The sequence below is a fragment of the Oncorhynchus gorbuscha genome, linkage group LG10 (genome assembly GCF_021184085.1).
Source record: "Oncorhynchus gorbuscha isolate QuinsamMale2020 ecotype Even-year linkage group LG10, OgorEven_v1.0, whole genome shotgun sequence".
In the NCBI taxonomy this organism is placed as follows: Eukaryota; Metazoa; Chordata; class Actinopteri; order Salmoniformes; family Salmonidae; genus Oncorhynchus; species Oncorhynchus gorbuscha.
Window position 1 is genome coordinate 38,687,194 of NC_060182.1, and position 20,008 is coordinate 38,707,201.

General features: G+C 42.3%; 1 protein-coding gene across 1 annotated transcript in view; it reads left to right on the forward strand.

Annotated features, from left to right (window-relative positions):
- The first annotated feature begins 10,770 nt into the window (after window positions 1–10,770).
- The window catches only part of LOC124046036 (adenosine deaminase-like), a 31,459-nt gene continuing 22,221 nt past the window's right edge, over window positions 10,771–20,008 (forward strand). Inside the window, exon 1 of the mRNA XM_046365980.1 lies at window positions 10,771–10,932. Coding sequence (XP_046221936.1) covers window positions 10,786–10,932 — 147 coding nt within the window. The 5' untranslated portion in view covers window positions 10,771–10,785. The remainder of the gene's footprint in view (window positions 10,933–20,008) is intronic.

Consider the following 20,008-nt stretch of genomic DNA (forward strand, 5'->3'; position numbering starts at 1 on the left):
CAAGCCAACGGTGGTCGAGCTGTCACTGGCCAGCCACCTCAACCCTAGTGCCTTGTCACCGACAAGCAATTCTCACCCTGATAAGACGGACCACTTCTCAGCGTCCTTCTACCAAAAAGTCAACGTTTCTGCTGCACGTTCTGTACGGCTGTCGAATGTTACATCCCTGCTGCTGGCTTACCAGGCTGATTTAATGCTAGAGATTCACAATCTCCTAGTTGTCGGCAAGCCTAACCCAGACATTTGGGATGAGATCTGTGTCATCACAGATCTCAACCTCAGAGCCTCCAGTGGTGCCATTCAAGGCTTTTGCAATGCCATGAGCCTTGCAGTGTTAGGGGAGAGAACCTTGTGGCTCCACTAGTCCAGCCTGTCTGACAAGGAGAAAGCAGACTTCCTTGACGCTCCTGTCGAGCCAAAGGAACTGTTTGGAGAAGGAGGTTGACCCCTTCAACTTCTGGCTGCCCTGTAGACCCGGGAATCATGGCTACCTGGCGTACACCTCTGTTGTATTCAAGCGTATTGCCAAGGACACCGAGCAGAAATACAGAAGGTGCTGCGGCATCACTAGTGAGCTAGAGTCTGTTGACCTGTGGGCTACTCACCACCAGAGCTGGGAACTGTCGCTCATGTGCAGTCCAGCCCTGGATCTGGTCCACGGTTATGAAGGGGTAGAGACAGCAGTTTGCTCTGAGTCCACCCAGTAGCAACTGGCGACTTGACACGCATACTAGAGCAGGATGGCTCCTCTTTATTACACAAAGGGGTTATCAGGGTGATACCAGCCGCCGAGAGCCACCTCGGCTTCTACTCCCGGTACTTCCTGGGTTCCCAAAAAGGGAGGAGGGGTTCTCACCATTATGCTTATGTTCAACGTGCTGTCTCTCTCTATTTGTCAAAGCAACTGTTTCCTCTCAGTTGACCTGTGGGACAATTCAAATAAGCATCCTGCCAGCACACATGAGATTTTTAAGGTTTGCTTTTCAAAGCACAGCCAACAAATACCTCGCTGTCCAATTTGGGCTGGCGCTAGCTCCCCGAATGTTCATCAAGTGTATAGAGGCAGCTCTCACACCACTGAGAAACAAGGGGCTGAGAGTCTCCGTCTACATAGACAATCATCTGCTTTGCTCCCCATCCCGGGAGCAAGTGTTACGAGACACGACTATCCCACGTCTCCGAGCCAGTGTTCAATATCAATCGGAAAAACAGGTGTTTTGTGCCAAAACAGGGAATAGAAGACCTAGGTGTGATGCTGGATTCTCTCTCTAATCAGGCAACACCCTCTGGCGACCGCATCGGGTCGTCCCAACGTTTCCTCTCCCTGTTCCACAGGGGGAGCTCGGGTCACATTCAGTACGTGCGTCTGAGTGCTGGGGTTGATGGTGTCCGCCATCTCAGTAGTACCCCTTGGCCTACTGAGGATGAGAGACTTCCAGTGCTGCCCAGCATCTGTGTACACAGCATCACCTCAACCGTCAGATAGAGGTGACCTCTGCTTGTCTTTCAGCTCTCTGTCACTGGAAGAGCCCCTTGGTCTTTGTTTTGGGCACTCCCCTAGGGGTAGTGGCAACGGGGATAGTGGTGACGCGTTACTTACGGGCTGGGGCGCTGTTCAAGAGGGGAATTCAATAAACGGACTGTGGATCCCAAAATGCTGAATTTCTCATATAAACTACCTTGAATTGCTGACAGTGTTTCCTACTCTGAGACACTTTCGTCCCTCCCTTCGAAATTATCACGCCTTGATTAAAACAGACAATACGACTGTGGTGGCATACATTAACCGCTAGGGTGGCACTCTCTCCCTGTGCTTACACAGACCATCAATCAGAATTATTCTGCTGAGCAAAGCACACCTACTGTCACTACACTGCGCGACTCATGTCCCAGGCATACTTAACGTAGGAGTGGATTTATTGTCCACAGGGAATCTCCAACAAGGGGAATGGAGATTCCATCCTCAAGTGGTGAAACAAATCTGGGAGAGATATGAACAAGAATCAATATATCTCTTCTTGTGATGCAAAAATCAGAGCAAAATGCTTGGCACACAGAATTAAAAAAGTATTGTCAGATATTATTCATCCTAATCAGACAGTTTTTTTTTACATGGACGATACATTGGAGATAATATAAGACAAGTACAGGAAACAATAGAACACTATGAAATATCGGGGACACCAGGCCTGGTTTTCATAGCTGATTTTGAAAAGGCTTTTGATAAAGTACGACTGGAGTTTATATATAAATGCCTAGAATATTTCAATTTTGTCGAATCTCTTATAAAAAGGGTTAATAAGGTTATATATAGTAACCATAGGTGTAAAATAATAAATAATGCCTACATCTCAGAAAGTTTTAAAATATCTAGAGGAGTAAAACAAGGTTGTCCACTATCGGCGTATCTGTTTATTATTGTCATCGAAATGTTAGCTGCAAAGATTAGATCAAACGATAATATTAAGGGATTAGAAATCCGTGGCCTAAAAACTAAGGTGTCATTGTACGCTGATGATTCATGTTTTCTTTTAAAACCACAATTGGAGTCTCTCCACGGCCTCTTAGAGGATCTAGATACTTTTGCTATCCTCTCTGGATTAAAACCAAATTATGATAAATGTACCATATTACATATTGGATCACAAAAAAATTCACATTTTACATTACCATGTAGTTTACCAATTAAATGGTCTGACGGAGATGTAGACTTACTCGGTATACAAATCCCTAAGGAAAGAAATGATCTCACTCCAATAATTTTTTATAGAAAGTTAGCAAAAATAGATAAGATCTTGCAACCATGGAAAGGAAAATACCTGTCTATTTGTGGAAAAATCACCCTGATTAACTCTTTAGTTATATCACAGTTTACCTATTTGCTTATAGTTTTGCCTACACCTAGTGACCTGCTTTTTAAATTATATGAACAAAAAATATTCAATTTTATTTGGAACGGCAAACCAGATAAAATTAAAAGGGCCTATTTATATAACGAATATGAATTCGGTGGGCAGAAATGATTCAATATTAAAGCATTAGACCTCTCACTAAAGGCATCAGTCATACAAAAGTTATACTTAAATCCAAACTGGTTCTCTAGTCAATTGGTACGAATGTCTCATCCTATATTCAGGAAGGGCCTTTTCCCCTTTATTCAGATTACACCTGCTCACTTTCAGTTGTTTGAAAAGGAAATCATCTCCAAAATATCTTTATTTTTTAAACAAGCCTTAGAAAGTTGGTTGCAATTTCAGTTTAATCCACCTGAAAGGACAGAACAGTACAACAAATATTGTGGTTAAAATCAAATATACCGATTGATTAAAAAAACTGTATCGAAGAAATTTTTAAAAAGGGTATACATTTAGTGAATGATATCATAAATAGGACTGGTGGAGTTATGTTACACATGCAGCTAACACAGACATGGAAATGTCTGCTCTACCCAAAATTACAACCGATTAATTGCAGCATTACCACAAAAATGGAAGAGGCAAGTAGAAGGGGGAAAAAGTAAGGAACTTGTATGCCGGCCCTATATTAAAGAACAGAAATGGTTAAAGAAAAGTGTGATAAATAAAAACACATACCGATTTCATTTAAGGACCAAAAAACTGACAGCTGTGCCTTATAAATTGCAAAATAGTTGGGAAGAGATATTCGATGTACCCATTCCATGGCACATGGTTTATGAATTGATATGCAAAACAACGCCGGATTCAAAACTTAGAAGTTTTCAATATAAATTACGATACAAAATTCTTTCAACTAATAGAATGTTATATATATGGGGGGATACAATCTTCCCAGCTCTGCAGATTCTGCTGTGAGGAGGCAGAGTCATTAGATCGTTTATTTTGGTATTGTCCATATGTAGCTCATTTTTGGTCACAGGTCCAGGAATGGCTGAAGAATTGCAACATTTGCCTAGAACTAACACTACAGATAACAATACTCGGTGATTTGAAAAGCCATAGTCAATCAATCAATAATATAATAATTATTTTAGCAAAAAAAAATATTTTAATTTACAATCTGCAGAAGCTATGAGAATAGGAAGGTTCAATTATTTTGTGAAGCATCACAGCACAGTTGAAAAATATATGGCAAGTAAAACTCCGAAATGGATGATGTTGAGAGACAGATGGGAGGGGTTGAGTGGAGCAGAAGGGTGAGACTAATAACAAGATAAACAATGTAGGGCATAAGGGATCTGTACAATGTATATAGGTTCGGAGATTTTGTGAAAGAGCATAGTTACAAATAGAAATCAAACTAGATGGACATCAGAAATAGAGGAAGGACTAAGAACAAACAAGAGAGAACTATTGTAAAGTCGACTGTGTCTGTAGAGTGTGTATACGATGTATGGATTGAAGGTAGAAGCAGAAGTGTTTATTAGTTTACTCCAATTGGGGGATCGGCGGAAGGGTTTGCGGGGAATAATAATAAAGGTATATCCTTTAAAAAAGTATGTATGTCTATACAGGTATGTGTATATATATATGTGTATATATATGCATGCGTGTATGGATATATATATTTACCCCAACAAATATGGGGGATTGGAAATGATGCAGACAATTACATTGGAAGGAACATTCTTTCCCCAATATTAAGCTGATCCACCCTCAAAAAAACAAAAAAAAAACATAAAAAAGATCTCTTCACATTGCAAAGAAAACTCCCCGTTGTTCTTCACGCTAGCAGGAGACACACCTCTGGGGGTGGATGCACTGGCACAGCCTTGCCTGAGGGTATTGCTTTACGCTTTTCCTCCCCTCAACCTCACACTCCCCACTGTAGCCAGAGTGAGGGACGAATGCTCATCCCTCATCTTGGTAGCCCCACAATGATATGGCAAGCTCTGAATAGGGGGGATTTTAATGCTGGATGCGACAGGCCTATCTCTCTGTCATGTAGACTTTCCAGAGTGCTAAGGGTTACTTCGCCAAGCTCACCGTATGGAAAAAGTTGGTGCGTTTTTGAGAAGCGGTGTGACCAAAAGCAGATCATTCCTTTCCAATGCTTTGTGTCTGAGGTTATATGCTTTCTGCAGGACATTTTGTACAGAGGGAGGGTGTTCTCCACTGTTAAAGTCTACATAGTTGCCATCACGGCCTGTCATATCGACATCGACAATAAGACTGTGGGTAAACACCCCTTGTTATGTCATTTCGTGAAGGGAGAGCTTTGCTAACATATCTATTCTTTAAGACTGCTTTACTGGTTGCCCTTCCATCCGCAATGTCAGCTCACCTCACCGTTGGTACCTGCATTTATGCCTAAGGTCAGCAGCAAATACAATTGCCATTGCCTCGCCTGTTTAAGGGCATTTCCTTGCAGGAGATTTGCGATGCGGATTGTTGGGCATCCCCTCATACTTTTCTGAGGTTCTACCGGCTAGACATCACTACACAGTCTTTGGCGCAGTGTCCTCAGTGTCCTTTGAGGATTGAAACCTTGAGAATACCTGGCTTCAGAAAGCATGTGCGATACGGGAGTTGGCCATATATTCCATATGTGAGATATTGAAACAAATAATTGAAAGAGAATATTATGATATTATGAGTGAGATATCCCCACCACATTCCCCTACTCACAAGAGTGGCTCTTTAGTATGAGATGAGGGGCTCCCTGATTCGCCACTTGACTTGTCTGTCTCTGACAGACATGTATGATTGATTCTTCAAGCTGCTTAGAGATTCGGTGAATGCCAACTGTGAGATATCTCACTCATAATATCAGAGTACCGGGGTTACGCAAATAACCTTCAGTACACAAAGGTATCTGCTTATGGAAAGATAACTACATCTGTTTATGGAAAGGTAACATACTGTAGAAATAGCCGTGTGCAATGCATTCAGACACACCTAAACCAACAACACATCCATTTCTAGCCGCAGTTACTACAAATAACTGGAGAACAAATAAATACGGTCCAAGGACCAAATTCATCTGTGAGACCACTTCCTAACATGTGGTGAGCTGTGTCAATATTTTTTAGCTGAGACTGTGCCCTTTACTACAGTGGTGGAGATGTACTGTACTGCACACAGCATACTGAAGACATCTAACACACTGAAACCACTGAGAATTCAACTGAGATTTAGCCTTTATTACAATGCAAACCACTGCTAAAATGAATGAACATGTGATGACAGATGTGTCCGGTAGTGGGCTGCTGTGAAAACGCATGACATATTGTGTGACACAATGCACATGGAATGTTATGGGAATGTTTCAGCCAACAAAGTTGCTGTGAGAGAAGCTCAGCTCGGGAACGTGTGTGATGGATCACACCTCTTTTCGTTGCTGAGGGCCCCAGAATGACACACACTGGCATTGAATTACAACTTGTAACTTACAATTTGAATGGCATTATCAATCATTCACTGTGAGTTTGAACTCAATGAGGATACACATTCAATGAGGGCCGCAACACTGTGTTATGAAGGTTTTATTACTCTGAACAGGCTATGACACAGCCAGTCAATGCTTTCGAGTTAATATAGTACCCAGTATAATTCCAGGTCAGGTGACGTTCCTTGTCTCTTGCCATGTTTTCAGTTCTTTTGTCATAAAATTGTTCAATTTGATTTGGCAAAACCATTGTCAGAACTAGTATCAACAACCATAATACTTAAATATCCCGATTATTTGCGGTTTTGGCTCTTTCTTGTCTCAGCCCTCACTCCAGGGAGGAGAACATGTGTACATGTTGTAAAGTGTGACATTTTTTATTTAAAGGGACAGTTCACTTCTTTAAAGTTTATTTTAGATGTTTTTATTTGTGGGTAACCACTATCACACACATGACCAGACTCAATCAACTTGAACACAAAACAAATCTCTGTTTTGTATAGAACAAAAACAACATGAGACATATACAACTGCTTTTTGATGTATCACACACAACACAGGTTAAACATGTACTGTGAATATGAAGCCTATGATGATCAGTTCATGTTGACAAAATGTGATACAGTAGGCTACCTGTATATCAAATACGTAGGAATACTACAGTAGATTACAATGATAAAATACATCTAAAGATGATCATAATAGTGAGGCTCATAAAGTTCAGTCATACTTACTGTATCTATGCAAATGTAAAGAGTTCCTGGTAGGACTAATACTGTAAGAAGTAGTAGTATTAAGTAGTAGTAGTATTTAACACTACTAGTACTTATTAATCTTACCAGGAACTCTTTACATTTGCATAAATAAGTATGACTGAACGTTCAAATCAAAATCAAATCAAATCACATGTTATTTGTCACATGCGCCAAATACCTTACAGTGAAACGTATACTTTACAAGCCCCTAACCAACAATGCAGTTTTAAGAAGAAAAAAAAGAAAAAAAAGTATAATAGAAATATAACAAATAATTAAGGAGCAACAATAAAATAACAGTAGCGAGGCTTTATACAGGGGGTTCCGGTACAGAGTCAATGTGGAGGCTATATACAGGGGGTTCCGGTACAGAGTCAATGTGCAGGCTACATACAGGGGGTTCCTGTACAGAGTCAATGTGGAGGCTATATACAGGGGGTTCCGGTACAGAGTCAATGTGCAGGCTATATACAGGGGGTTCCGGTACAGAGTCAATGTGGAGGCTATAATACAGGGGGTTCCGGTACAGAGTCAATGTGCAGGCTACATACAGGGGGTTCCGGTACAGAGTCAATGTGGAGGCTATATACAGGGGGTTCCGGTACAGAGTCAATGTGGAGGCTTTATACAGGGGGTACCGGTACAGAGTCAATGTGGAGGCTTTATACAGGGGGTACCGGTACAGAGTCAATGTGGAGGTTATATACAGGGGGTACCGGTCCAGAGTCAATGTGGAGGCTATATACAGGGGGTACCGGTACAGAGTCAATGTGGAGGCTATATACAGGGGGTTCCGGTACAGAGTCAATGTGGAGGCTACATACAGGGGGTTCCGGTACAGAGTCAATGTGGAGGCTATATACAGGGGGTTCTGGTACAGAGTCAATTTGGAGGCTATATACAGGGGGTACCGGTACAGAGTCAATGTGGAGGCTTTATACAGGGGGTACCGGTACAGAGTCAATGTGGAGGTTATATACAGGGGGTACCGGTCCAGAGTCAATGTGGAGGCTATATACAGGGGGTACCGGTACAGAGTCAATGTGGAGGCTATATACAGGGGGTTCCGGTACAGAGTCAATGTGGAGGCTACATACAGGGGGTTCCGGTACAGAGTCAATGTGGAGGCTATATACAGGGGGTTCTGGTACAGAGTTAATGTGGAGGTTATATACAGGGGGTTCCGGTACAGAGTCAATGTGGAGGCTATATACAGGGGTTCCGGTACAGAGTCAATGTGGAGGCTATAAACAGGGGTTCCGGTACAGAGTCAATGTGGAGGCTATATACAGGGGGTTCCGGTACAGAGTCAATGTGGAGGCTACATACAGGGGGTTCCGGTACAGAGTCAATGTGGAGGCTATATACAGGGGGTTCCGGTACAGAGTCAATGTGGAGGCTATATACAGGGGTTCCGGTACAGAGTCAATGTGGAGGCTATATACAGGGGGTTCCGGTACAGAGTCAATGTGGAGGCTATATACAGGGGGTTCCGGTACAGAGTCAATGTGGAGGCTATATACAGGGGGTTCCGGTACAGAGTCAATGTGGAGGCTATATACAGGGGGTTCCGGTACAGAGTCAATGTGGAGGCTATATACAGGGGGTTCCGGTACAGAGTCAATGTGGAGGCTATATACAGGGGGTTCTGGTACAGAGTCAATGTGGAGGCTATATACAGGGGGTTCCGGTACAGAGTTAATGTGGAGGCTATATACAGGGGGTTCCGGTACAGAGTCAATGTGCGGGGGCACAGGTTAGTCGAGGTAATTGAGGTAATATGTACATGTAGGCAGAGGTAAAGTGACTATGCATGGATAATAAACAGAGAGTAGCAGCAGTGTAAAAATGAGGGATGGGGTGGGTACAATGCAAATAGTCAGGGTAGTCATTTGATTAACTGTTCAAGAGTCTTATGGCTGGGGGTAGAAGCTGTTAAGAAGCCTTTTTAACCTAGACTTGGCGCTCCGGTACCGCCTGCCGTGCGGTAGCAGAGAGAACAGTCTATAACTAGGGTGGCTGGAGTCCTTGGCAATTTTTTGGGCCTTCCTCTGACACCGCCTGGTATAGAGGTGCTGGACGCCAGGAAGCTTGGCCCCATACCAGGCGGTGATACCTTTGAAACTAATAGATGACTGAAACCCTGTTCACAATTCAGAAATATTTCATTAGTGGCAATCAGCAGTAGAAATAATAACAAAGCATGCTCCCCACCCCTGTTTTGGAATGGGGGCTGAGAAATGTAACCCCTCTTAAACTCATAGACAGAGGTATGGCTGCAAGGACTGACCATACATGATATCAAAAGTATAGTTTTAACCATGCTTTGAGGCTGTATAGCATTTGTTTAGATTTACTTTGTTAACAAACACTGGAGTAAAACAAGTTTATATTTTGGGTTCTGATGGGGTACAACAGTTGAACTAAACTCATGAGGCATTTAAAAGTTATATTCTTCCAGAATCAATGGACACGTGTCATTAAGTCCAAAAGTGGATGTAGCAACTGCTGATTGCCCCTTTAACTGCATACTCATGGGAATTTAAATTGTGACAACCTCTCTTATCTATGTTAACATACCTTGCAAACCTAAAGGGTTGAATCTTGGAGGTCCCAAGGGCATTAATGTAATATGTGGAGGAAGCAACCTGTGCCGGAGTAGAAAAAAAACTACACAATTGTGAGGTTTGATTGAAGTTGGAAGTCATTGGCAGTCTAGTGTCTTAAAATGTGTATGTTTCCCATTGTACACTACAGTCACCGGTTTTTAACGGTATATACTATAGAACCATGTATATTTGAAGGCAGCCTTCAGATTACAACCACAGGGGGGTGCTACATCCTAATAGTGTTGTGAATTTCACACCACACTGTTTCACTTTTATAACCTAAATAATCTGTGTCAAATAATAGGCATTATACAAAAAAATATGCAACTGCAACTGTTTTTTCCCCGAGTGGCACAGCGGTCTAAGGTATTGCATCTCAGTGCTAGAGTTGTCACTACAGACCCTGGTTCGATCCCAGGCTGTATCACAACCGGCAGTGATCGGGAGTCGGGAGTACATCTCAGTCAGTTTATCAAGCACAACTCACAGTTAAGACTGACAAACATGGAACCTGTCATAATATGCTCATCATGCTGATCTTTAACTCAAAGAAGAGCACATTCAATAGTGGCCCCAGGGCAGGCCCCACAAGCTCCTGTAAGAGGACCTGACACATGGGTCCCATGGATGTACCCATTTCCCTTACACCACAGTGTGGCACCACCAATACAAATGTAATGGTTTTGATGTAACATTTATCATCATCAATAGGCCTTTATGTGTTTCCTTACCAGAAGTACAGTCCTGGCTATAGTAGCTCTGGACAGGATATAGGCCTAATCAGGTCATTGTTAACCCTCTACGCATTGGATTAACCTGTGCTGCTAATCTTACACACCACAACTATTCTACTGGTTACATCGTGGAAACATTGTAACCATGAAATATCCATAGGTCTTAATAGATGTATAGAGGTGGAGAAACTCGATTTACGAGCGCGTTTATGCCAAATACCGACTGGAACATGGAATAGCTGTTGAATTCACGTCTGTGCTCAGTGTTGTGGTGGGTTGGATCAAGGCGTGTCGCGCTAGCCATGTAGGCCTGCCTATATAATGGGAACGTTAGTCCTGGCCGGGAGAAGCTTGAAGTCGCGCCATTCATTCTGTGCTATCAGCAGTTTCACATTCATCGGCAGTCACAGGAGAGCTTTCACAATGGCAGAACACTTTACAGAGCAAATAGTATTTAACAAACCAAAGGTAAGTTACAAATGAAGAACATAATGTGTCAGGCAAAGCGAATTTTGCAGTAAATTATTCACTCGTATTACTCAACCACGTTCTTGTATTTAGGAAATATACCAGTTCACTCGGCTACTTTGTTTATATGGTAAGGTTTCACTTCGTTAATTCATCTGTTTGATTCTAAAACCCCGGATGCACATGGTTAGAAGAAACGAAAGGTAGTCTACAGGTTAGGAGAAATCACGCAGCAGGTTAGGAGAATTAGGTTAAGGTTAGCGAAAATGCTTTCCTAACACTGCTACGAAAATCACTTCGGACAAAGTGGCAAGTTTTTAAGGAGTCCCAGTCTACTACTACAGCAGAACTGCCGTCATTGCGCAATTAACCTATTAATTTGCACAAGCCTCGCCGAGCAACACGTTAAATGGAGAATGCATAGCCTAGATCGGTGTTACTCACTATTTTTTGTAAGGGGGCCACTTTGGGTTCAGACAATCATTCAGAGGCCGGCACAGAACTTAAATTTGTTGTACTTTTTCTACCAATATTCTCAATTGAGAGCAAATTCGGAGCAATAGAGCACATGCAATTGATTTGATTACAGCACATCACAAATATATAAACTCAGTAAAAAAAAACACGTCCTCACTGTCAACTGCGTTATTTTCAGCAGTCCTAACATGTGTAAATATTTGTATGAACATAACAAGATTCAACAACTGAGACAAACTGAACAAGTTAAACAGATGTGTGACTAACGGGGGGGCATCAAAAGTAACAGTCAGTATCTGGTGTGGCCACCAGCTGCATTAAGTACTTCCAGTGCATCTCCTCCTCATGGACTGCATCAGATTTGCCAGTTCTTGCTGTGAGATGTGAGATGTTACCACACCAAGGCACCTGCAAGTTCCCAGACATTTCTGGGGGGAATGGCCCTAGCCCTCACCCTCCGATCCAACAAGTCCCAGACATGCACAATGGGATTGAGATCCGGGCTCTTTGCTGGCCATGGCAGAACGCTGACATTCTCTTCTTACAGGAAATCATGCACAGAATGAGCAGTATTGCTAGTGGCATTGTCATGCTGGAGGGTCATGTCAGGATGAGCCTGCAGGAAGGGTACCACGTGAGGGAGGAGGATGTCTTCCCTGTAATGCACAGCGTTCAGATTGCCTGAAATGACAAGTTCAGTCTGATGATGCTGTGACACACCGCCCCAGACCAAATCAATCCTGCTCCAGAGTACAGGCCTCAGTGTAACGCTCATTCCTTCGACGATAAACGCGAATCTGGAACCGCGACTCGTCAGTGAAGAGCACTTTTTGCCAGTCCTGTCTGGTCCATCGATGGTGAGTTTGTGCCCATAGGCGACGTTGTTGCCGGTTATGTCTGGTGAGGACATGCCTTACTACAACAGGCCTACAAGCCCTCAGCCCAGCCTCACTCAGCCTATTGCGGACAGTCTGAGCACTGATGGAGGGATTGTGCGTTCCTGGTGTAATTCGGGCAGTTGTTGCCATCCTATACCTGTCCCACAGGTGTGATGTTCGGATGTACCGATCCTGTGCAGGTGTTGTTACACGTGGTCTGCCACTGCGAGGACGATCAGCTGTCCGTCCTGTCTACCTGTCTTAGGCGTCTCACAGTACGGACATTGCAATTTATTGCCTTGGCCACATCTGCAGTCCTCATGCCTCCTTGCAGCATAACTAAGGCACTTTCACGCAGATGAGCAGAGACACTGTGCATCTTTCTTTTGGTGTTTTTCAGTCAGTAGAAAGGCCTTTAGTGTCCTAAGTTTTTATAACTGTAACCTCAATTGCCTACCGTCTGTACGATGTTAGTGTCTTAACGACTGTTCAACAGGTGCATGTTCATTAATTGTTTATGGTTCATTGAACAAGCATGGGAAGCAGTGTTTAAACACTTTACAATGAAGGTCTGTGAAGTTATTTGGATTTTTATGGATTATCTTTGAAAGACAGGGTCCTGATAAAGGGACACACACACACACACACACACACACACACACACACACACACACACACACACACACACACACACACACACACACACACACACACACACACACACACACACACACACACACACACACACACACACACACACACACACACACACACACACACACACACACACACATATATATATAATAGGCTACGTCACATGTATAAGACCCATATTAAGGGTTACCTCAGCAGTTGGATGAGTGAAAATGTCCCTTCTGCTCCTTGACTGAATTCATTCTTAATGTTTCGTCTGTTGCTGCTATTCTTGTGAGGCAATCCAGATGTGCATTGGTCAGTCGGTTTCTCTGTTTTTGTTTCACAATGTACATTGTTGAACATTTTGCTTCACATAAATAAGTGCTGACAAAAATGTTTACCTTTTGCACACACTGCTTCAGAAGTGGATGCTTCAGAAGTGGATACTCTGGGTCTTACACAAGGCTCCAGAAATGGGTAACACCTGATCTTAGTTCACTTTGAAATGTGTAATTTGCCTGCAGCTCACTCTCTATGTCAGCACGGTCAGGACAGAGGGCTGTGATGACTGGGGTCAGAGATGCCATTGGCGCATGGAAGGGGTTCTCAATGAAGTTGAAAAACTCCTTGTACTCCATCATATCCTTGAATCTTGACTCAAACTCCAACTTCAACTCTTCCAACACACGCACAAATGCATCATAGCTAAAATGTTGCGGTATGTCTGGGTTGGATGTGGTGACTGCTTCATTTTGGGAAATGAACAAACTGTCTGTCAGTTATGAACAGTGTGGTGATTTTTATTTTGAAATGCTGTGACCACACGCAGCATTTTGTCCAGAGTTTTATCTTTCCCTTGGAGCTGGAGATTCACCATGTTCAGGTGGCAGGTGGTGTCAGTTAAAAAAGCCAGCTTTAATATCAACTGTGGATCATCCACTTTAGTTCTTCTCCTCTTTCTTGCAACAAATTCACAGATTTTGAGGGAGGAGAGAGGAATCTATCCAAAATTCTGCCAGGAGACAGACATCTCACCTCATTGTGAAATATCAAGTCGCCGTATTCTGTCTGGTATTCCTCCAGCAACTCACAGAATTTCCGGTGGACATGTTTTGTCAAAGTGGGCATGACGTGACTGGAAATGTCACTCTCTAAATGTGCTTGTTTAACACAATTGACTGCCTTCTGGCAAATAAGACAGTGAGCTAGACCCATCATGCAGTACAAAACAATACTTGTCTGTCCATTTCTCTTGGAACTTTCTGTGTTCTTCTTGAATCGACCGCATACCTCTCTTAGCTACGTGAGCTGCATTAGCTAGCTTCATTTCCCCGCCGCCATCTTCCTGATTTTCCTGGTTCTCCGGCGGTTGTTCGTTCATAGCTTCCCCCTCATTTTCATTGTCAATGGATTTACGTTTCTTTTTTTACAATAAATCGATCCATGTCGACCAGACTGCAAAATGAGCTAGTAGCAAACTGATATGTGTCAGTCGCTGTAGCTGAGCAGTTGTGTTCTATTTCGACCTTTATGTTCAACAGCTGTGCTATACTGCTATCCATCTTCCGCCCAGGGAACAATGGATATATTCAACAAAAGTGATTCAGGCCTGCATTAAACACATTTAATTGAAATTGCGTCATTGTTATGTATTATGAATGGAAAATAGGTAAATCAGAGCGAGCCACAAATTAATGGCTCGGCCTGCGGGCCGTGCAATGACTACCACTGGCCTAGATGGTCTACATTTTCTATTGATATATTTTGTCAGTCACTTACTGAGGTTTTACATAGCATGCAGTATACTTAAGGAACAGAGTACCACAGTATGAGTCATTGTACCAATAAAACCCATTGCGCAAACAGGGAAATGGTTCCAATCGTTTTTCCACTATTCATTTCTCCCATCTGGGATTTTAGAAACACTTACAATAAGGGCTGTTTTGTGTATGCTCGAATAAATAACACACGAGCACAATGATTAACACATGGGACTAGACCCGTAATCATCTGCGCAATCCTCAATGGCACAAAAACAGGTACTCGCACGCACCAACAAACATTGGAGCAATAATCGACCACCCAATGGAAACCAAATGGCACACTTATACAAGTACTAATCAGTGTGAATAGGGGACAGGTGTGCGTATTGAAAGTTCCGGAGGGATCCGTGACAGTTTGATTCCCACGGGGGACCAGTATGAAAAATGATGCACTCACTAATGTAAGTTGCTCTGGATAAGAGTGTCTACTAAAATGGAAAAATAATAAATAGACAGACCATTTCAGTTTTCACATTGAAATACATTGCATTTTCAAAGTATTTAAAGAAACTGTAAAACATATATCAAGCAAGTATTTTTATATTCCACAAATATTATCAGATTACCAATGTAATTAGACCAGTACACTTTTTTTGTCATACCCATGGTATATGGTCTGATATCAGGTCTTTCAGCCAACGAGCATTCAGGGTTCGAACCACTAAGTTTATAATGAGTATTAGATAACATGCCACTGTGGTGATGGATGGTTGAATTGGTATGTGCTTTACTGGTGGAATCAGACTGATTAATGTGTTAGGCTGTAGGATATGTACTGTGTATGTAGAGTATAACATAAACAAAATATAACACCAGTAAAAAAATTCCCCTCTACCTAACTTCCCTTCACAGGCCCTTCAGTTTCCCTTAAATCCCGTTAGGTTGGCTGCTCAGCCTACCTTAGTTATCCTAGCCCTGCCATTCCCAACCAATTAGAGCGCTTGGAAATGCTCATCTAGTAGACACTTGCACCCGCCCATTCAGGTCAGAGTGTTATCGTCTTCCGAAGGGAGAAGACTCATGTTTCAGATAACTTTTTATTGTCGACAGTGACACAAATGTCTCTGAATGATGTGCTTGCATTGAAATTTAAGTTGCAGGGGCGTTTTAATGGGGGTGTTGCATGCTTTCTAATAATAATAATTACCACTAATTACTTAATGTTACTTTGATAAGTTTCAACCATATGTTCTACTGGATGGCTGTAACATTTATTTGAATGTTAGAGTTGCCAATACTGGTTTGTGTATTGTTTATTGAATATAGTATTATTTTGTATTGCCATAAGTGTCTTTATTGCATTGATTGCACAAGTACTATTGTAGAAGTGGTTTAATTGTTGTATTGTTAAAACAGTAGGGCTAAAACGGTTCTCATGGTTCGGTACGATACGGTACAGTGGTGTCAAGGTACGGTACAGTGGTGTCAAGGTACGGTACAGTGGTGTCAAGGTACGGTACAGTGGTGTCAAGGTACGGTACGGTACAGTGGTGTCAAGGTACGGTACAGTGGTGTCAAGGTTCGGTACGGTACAGTGGTGTCAAGGTACGGTACGGTACAGTGGTGTCAAGGTACGGTACGGTACAGTGGTGTCAAGGTTCGGTACTGTACAGTGGTGTCAAGGTTCGGTACGGTACAGTGGTGTCAAGGTTCGGTACGGTGCAGTGGTGTCAAGGTTCGGTACGGTTTCAATGCATCGACAAAATAAACGCCTGAGAAATATGTCATTTGTATTTCCATTTTCCATTTATTATAATAGTAAACATGGGTAGCTTGAATTCCCAGGAGCAGATAGAAACAAAGGGACAACAAAAAACAGCAGTGCCTGTCTTATAACATGAAATTAAATAGTCATTTAAAACAGAACTTCAACAAGAGTGCATAGTCCAGCAGCATATATCAAAATTAAGTCCCATAGCAGTGTCTTAAACAAACGTGGACCACTTGAGACTGGTTACTTGGAAAAAATAACAACATTTTCATCAGATTTTCAAGATTTTCTTTAAGAAGATTAGTCTATCCACATTATCTGCAGCTAGCACAGATCAGCTTGCTGTGACAATGTCAGAGGGGCTGTGGAGAATATCCTCTCGCTAGGGACAGAGGTCCCAGGCACAGCCAGGTAGCACCTTGCTAACATGGCAACATGTTAACCCTTTGGTCTTCCACCATGTAAGTGGATCAGCATCCAGGGGAATACAGTCCACTTCCCTGTATGAGGTCACCTCCTCCTCTATGACCTTGACCTTTGAGTTGGTTCTCTGCTCCTGGGTCGTGAACAACTCCCCAAAATGCTCCGCCATGGCAGACTTCTTTTCTGGAGGAGAACGTCTGCCGTCTCTGGAGAGGGGTTGGCTCGTGGATCTGTGGCTTGACCCTGTAGAATTAAATTAGGAATTTTCATCTATCTTTTAAGTGCCTTTAAAAATATGATTTGTTGTTAGAAATATATATCAGACACTATTATGACAATTACAATTATTACTTTGTAATGAATTGTTAAATCACTAATTAATCAAATAATAAATGTCACGTGAACAAAATAAATACAATACCTGTTGTATGTTGGTCACAATCTCTGCTGTGAGTTCATTGTCGACTCTCAGACGAGCAGTAGCATCCAGGTGCAGCAGGGACTAGAACCGGGGGTCCAAAGCGGTGCTCTTGTGTAAGAAGTCTTAGACACCACCAGGGTCAGCATATCTAGGCTCCAGGTTAACTCTGATCACAGTCTTGACATCCCTTCCTGCATGTTCATCTTCATCGGATGCCACCGTTGAGTTCAGGATCATTGTTTTTCATAGGCTTGACCATGGAAACCGATGAAATGCTCTTGGTGCATATCAGTGTTGTGACTGTTTTGAGACGTTTGCACACTTTGATAACTTCCTCTGCTAGTCTTATGTCATTTTCAGACAAAGTCACTATCTTTGACATTCTTCCTCACAGCTTGATCAGTCAGTGTAAGAACACACTGCAACTTTCTGCTCAAGGTATCTCTCAACCATGTCATGGCTTGAAATCCATCTAGTAGGGACATCTTGAATTAGTTGGTAGTTTGGCAGCTCCAGCATCTCCTGTTGTGTCTTGAAAACATGTGCAGCAGTTGTGCTGTTATGAAAGAAGGATTACCACCCTCCTGATCTTTGCTAGAAGGCAAAATAATGGATTCAATGACATTGCTTTTTGAGATGCTAGATTAATACACGTTAAACATGTTTCTGAATCCCGTATTCTCTAACACAGAGAAGGGTCTCATATCTGCCGCTATGAATTTTGCTATCGCTGTGTTTCACCAAGCCCCACAGATTGGCACTTTTGGGTGATGCCGGCGCAAATGAGTAGTCATGTTACTCGTATTATCACTTAAATAGGCTATCGGCAATGAACAGAGCCTACATGTTGTAGATGTTTAATCCACCACTCGTTGGCCATCCTTGTTACAGTTTACAGGGAAACCGAAATGTTCCCAGATGGCAGACCTGAATGATACTGGGGTGTCTTCTAGTTCTGGCTCGTCAATGCTTGCCATGTTGCTCCTTTGCATGTAGCTAACTGCTAATTCCTTCGTAAGCCAATTGCTGCTACAACGGTCTCTCAGCTCTGTTCCTGCTGGAGTGAAATAACTAATGAGCAGAGCTGCATACAGCTACAAGTCGAAACTTTTTTATTTTTTTAAGACAACTTTATTACTTAAGTGGATATTTTTCCCACGTTAATTTATACGCCATTGGTTTATGCAATAATAAAAATAAAAAATTACAATTAAATATGTATATATTTTCCTAGCTATATGATTAATGTATTGTTCAGTTCGCAGTGTGTACAGTGCACCCTGGACCCTGTTCCGAACGGTTCGATAAGAATACACGAACCGTTTCACCCCAAACAGTCTTTGGCATGCACACGCTATCTCAGCTTTTTCCATAGTTGCCTTTTATTATCCAGGCTGTAACACATCTGGCCATGATTGGGAGTTGTCCCATAAAGCGGCGCACAATTGGCCCAGCATCGTCCGGGTTTGGCCGCCGTAGGCTGTCATTGTAAATAACAATTTGTTCTTATCTGACTTGCCTAGTTAATTTTAAAAAATGAAGAGGTTTATTGCCTTGGATGAGCTTCTAAATTCATCACAGACTGTTCTTGGCGCTTGCTCATGCTCTGAGTAATTTATGACCCTGTGGCACCTTGCCAGATCTGATAAAATTGCAGATTCTCGCACCAGGCTGGAGAGAGGTTGTCAATCCAAGTAATTTGTTTTTCTCTCTCTCCAAGAGTGAATGTTTATGTTGATGCTGTGTTTATAGCCCTTTATAGACATGTTGTAAGCTTAATGCTGTTTGTCAATTAATCATCTACATGTACAGTACCAGTCAAAAGTTTGGATGCAGCTACTCATTCAAGGGTTCTTCTTAATTTGGACTATTTTCTACATTGTATTTTATATTTCAGATTCTTCAAATAGCCACCCTTTGCCTTGATGACAGCTTTGCACACTCTTGGTATTCTCTCAACCAGCTTCATGAGGTAGTCACCTGGAATCCATTTGAAATGAATAGGTGTGCCTTGTTAAAAGTTAATTTGCGGAATTTATTTCTTTAATGTGTTTGAGCCAATCAGTTGTGATGTGTCATGGTAGGGGTGGTATACAGAAGATAGCCCTGTTTGGTAAAATACAAAGACCATATTATGGCAAGAACAGCTCAAATAAGCAAAGAGAAACGACAGTCCATCGTTACTTTAAGACATGAAGGTCAGTCAATCTGGAACATTTCAAGAACTTTGAAAGTTGAAACTGGTTCTCATGAGGACCACCACAGGAAAGAAAGACCCAGATTTACCTCTGCAGAGGATAAATTCATTAGAGTTACCAGCCTCAGAAATTGCAGCCCAATAAATGCTTCACGGAGTTCAAGTAACAGATACATCTCAACATCAATTGTTCAGAGGAGACTGTGTGAGTCAGGCCTTCATGGTCAAATTGCTGCAAAAAAACACTACTAAAGGACAAGAAGAAGAAGAAGAGACTTGCTTGGGCCAAGAAACACGAGCAATGGACATTAGACCGGTGGAAATCTGTCCTTTGGTCTGATGAGTCCAAATTGGAGATTTTTGGTTCCAACCGCTGTGTGACGCATAGTAGGTTTACAGATGATCTCCGCATGTGTGGTTCCCACCGTGAAGCATGGAGGTGTTATGGTGTGTGGTTGCTTTGATGGTGACACTGTCAGTGATTTATTTCGAATTCATGGCACATTCTGC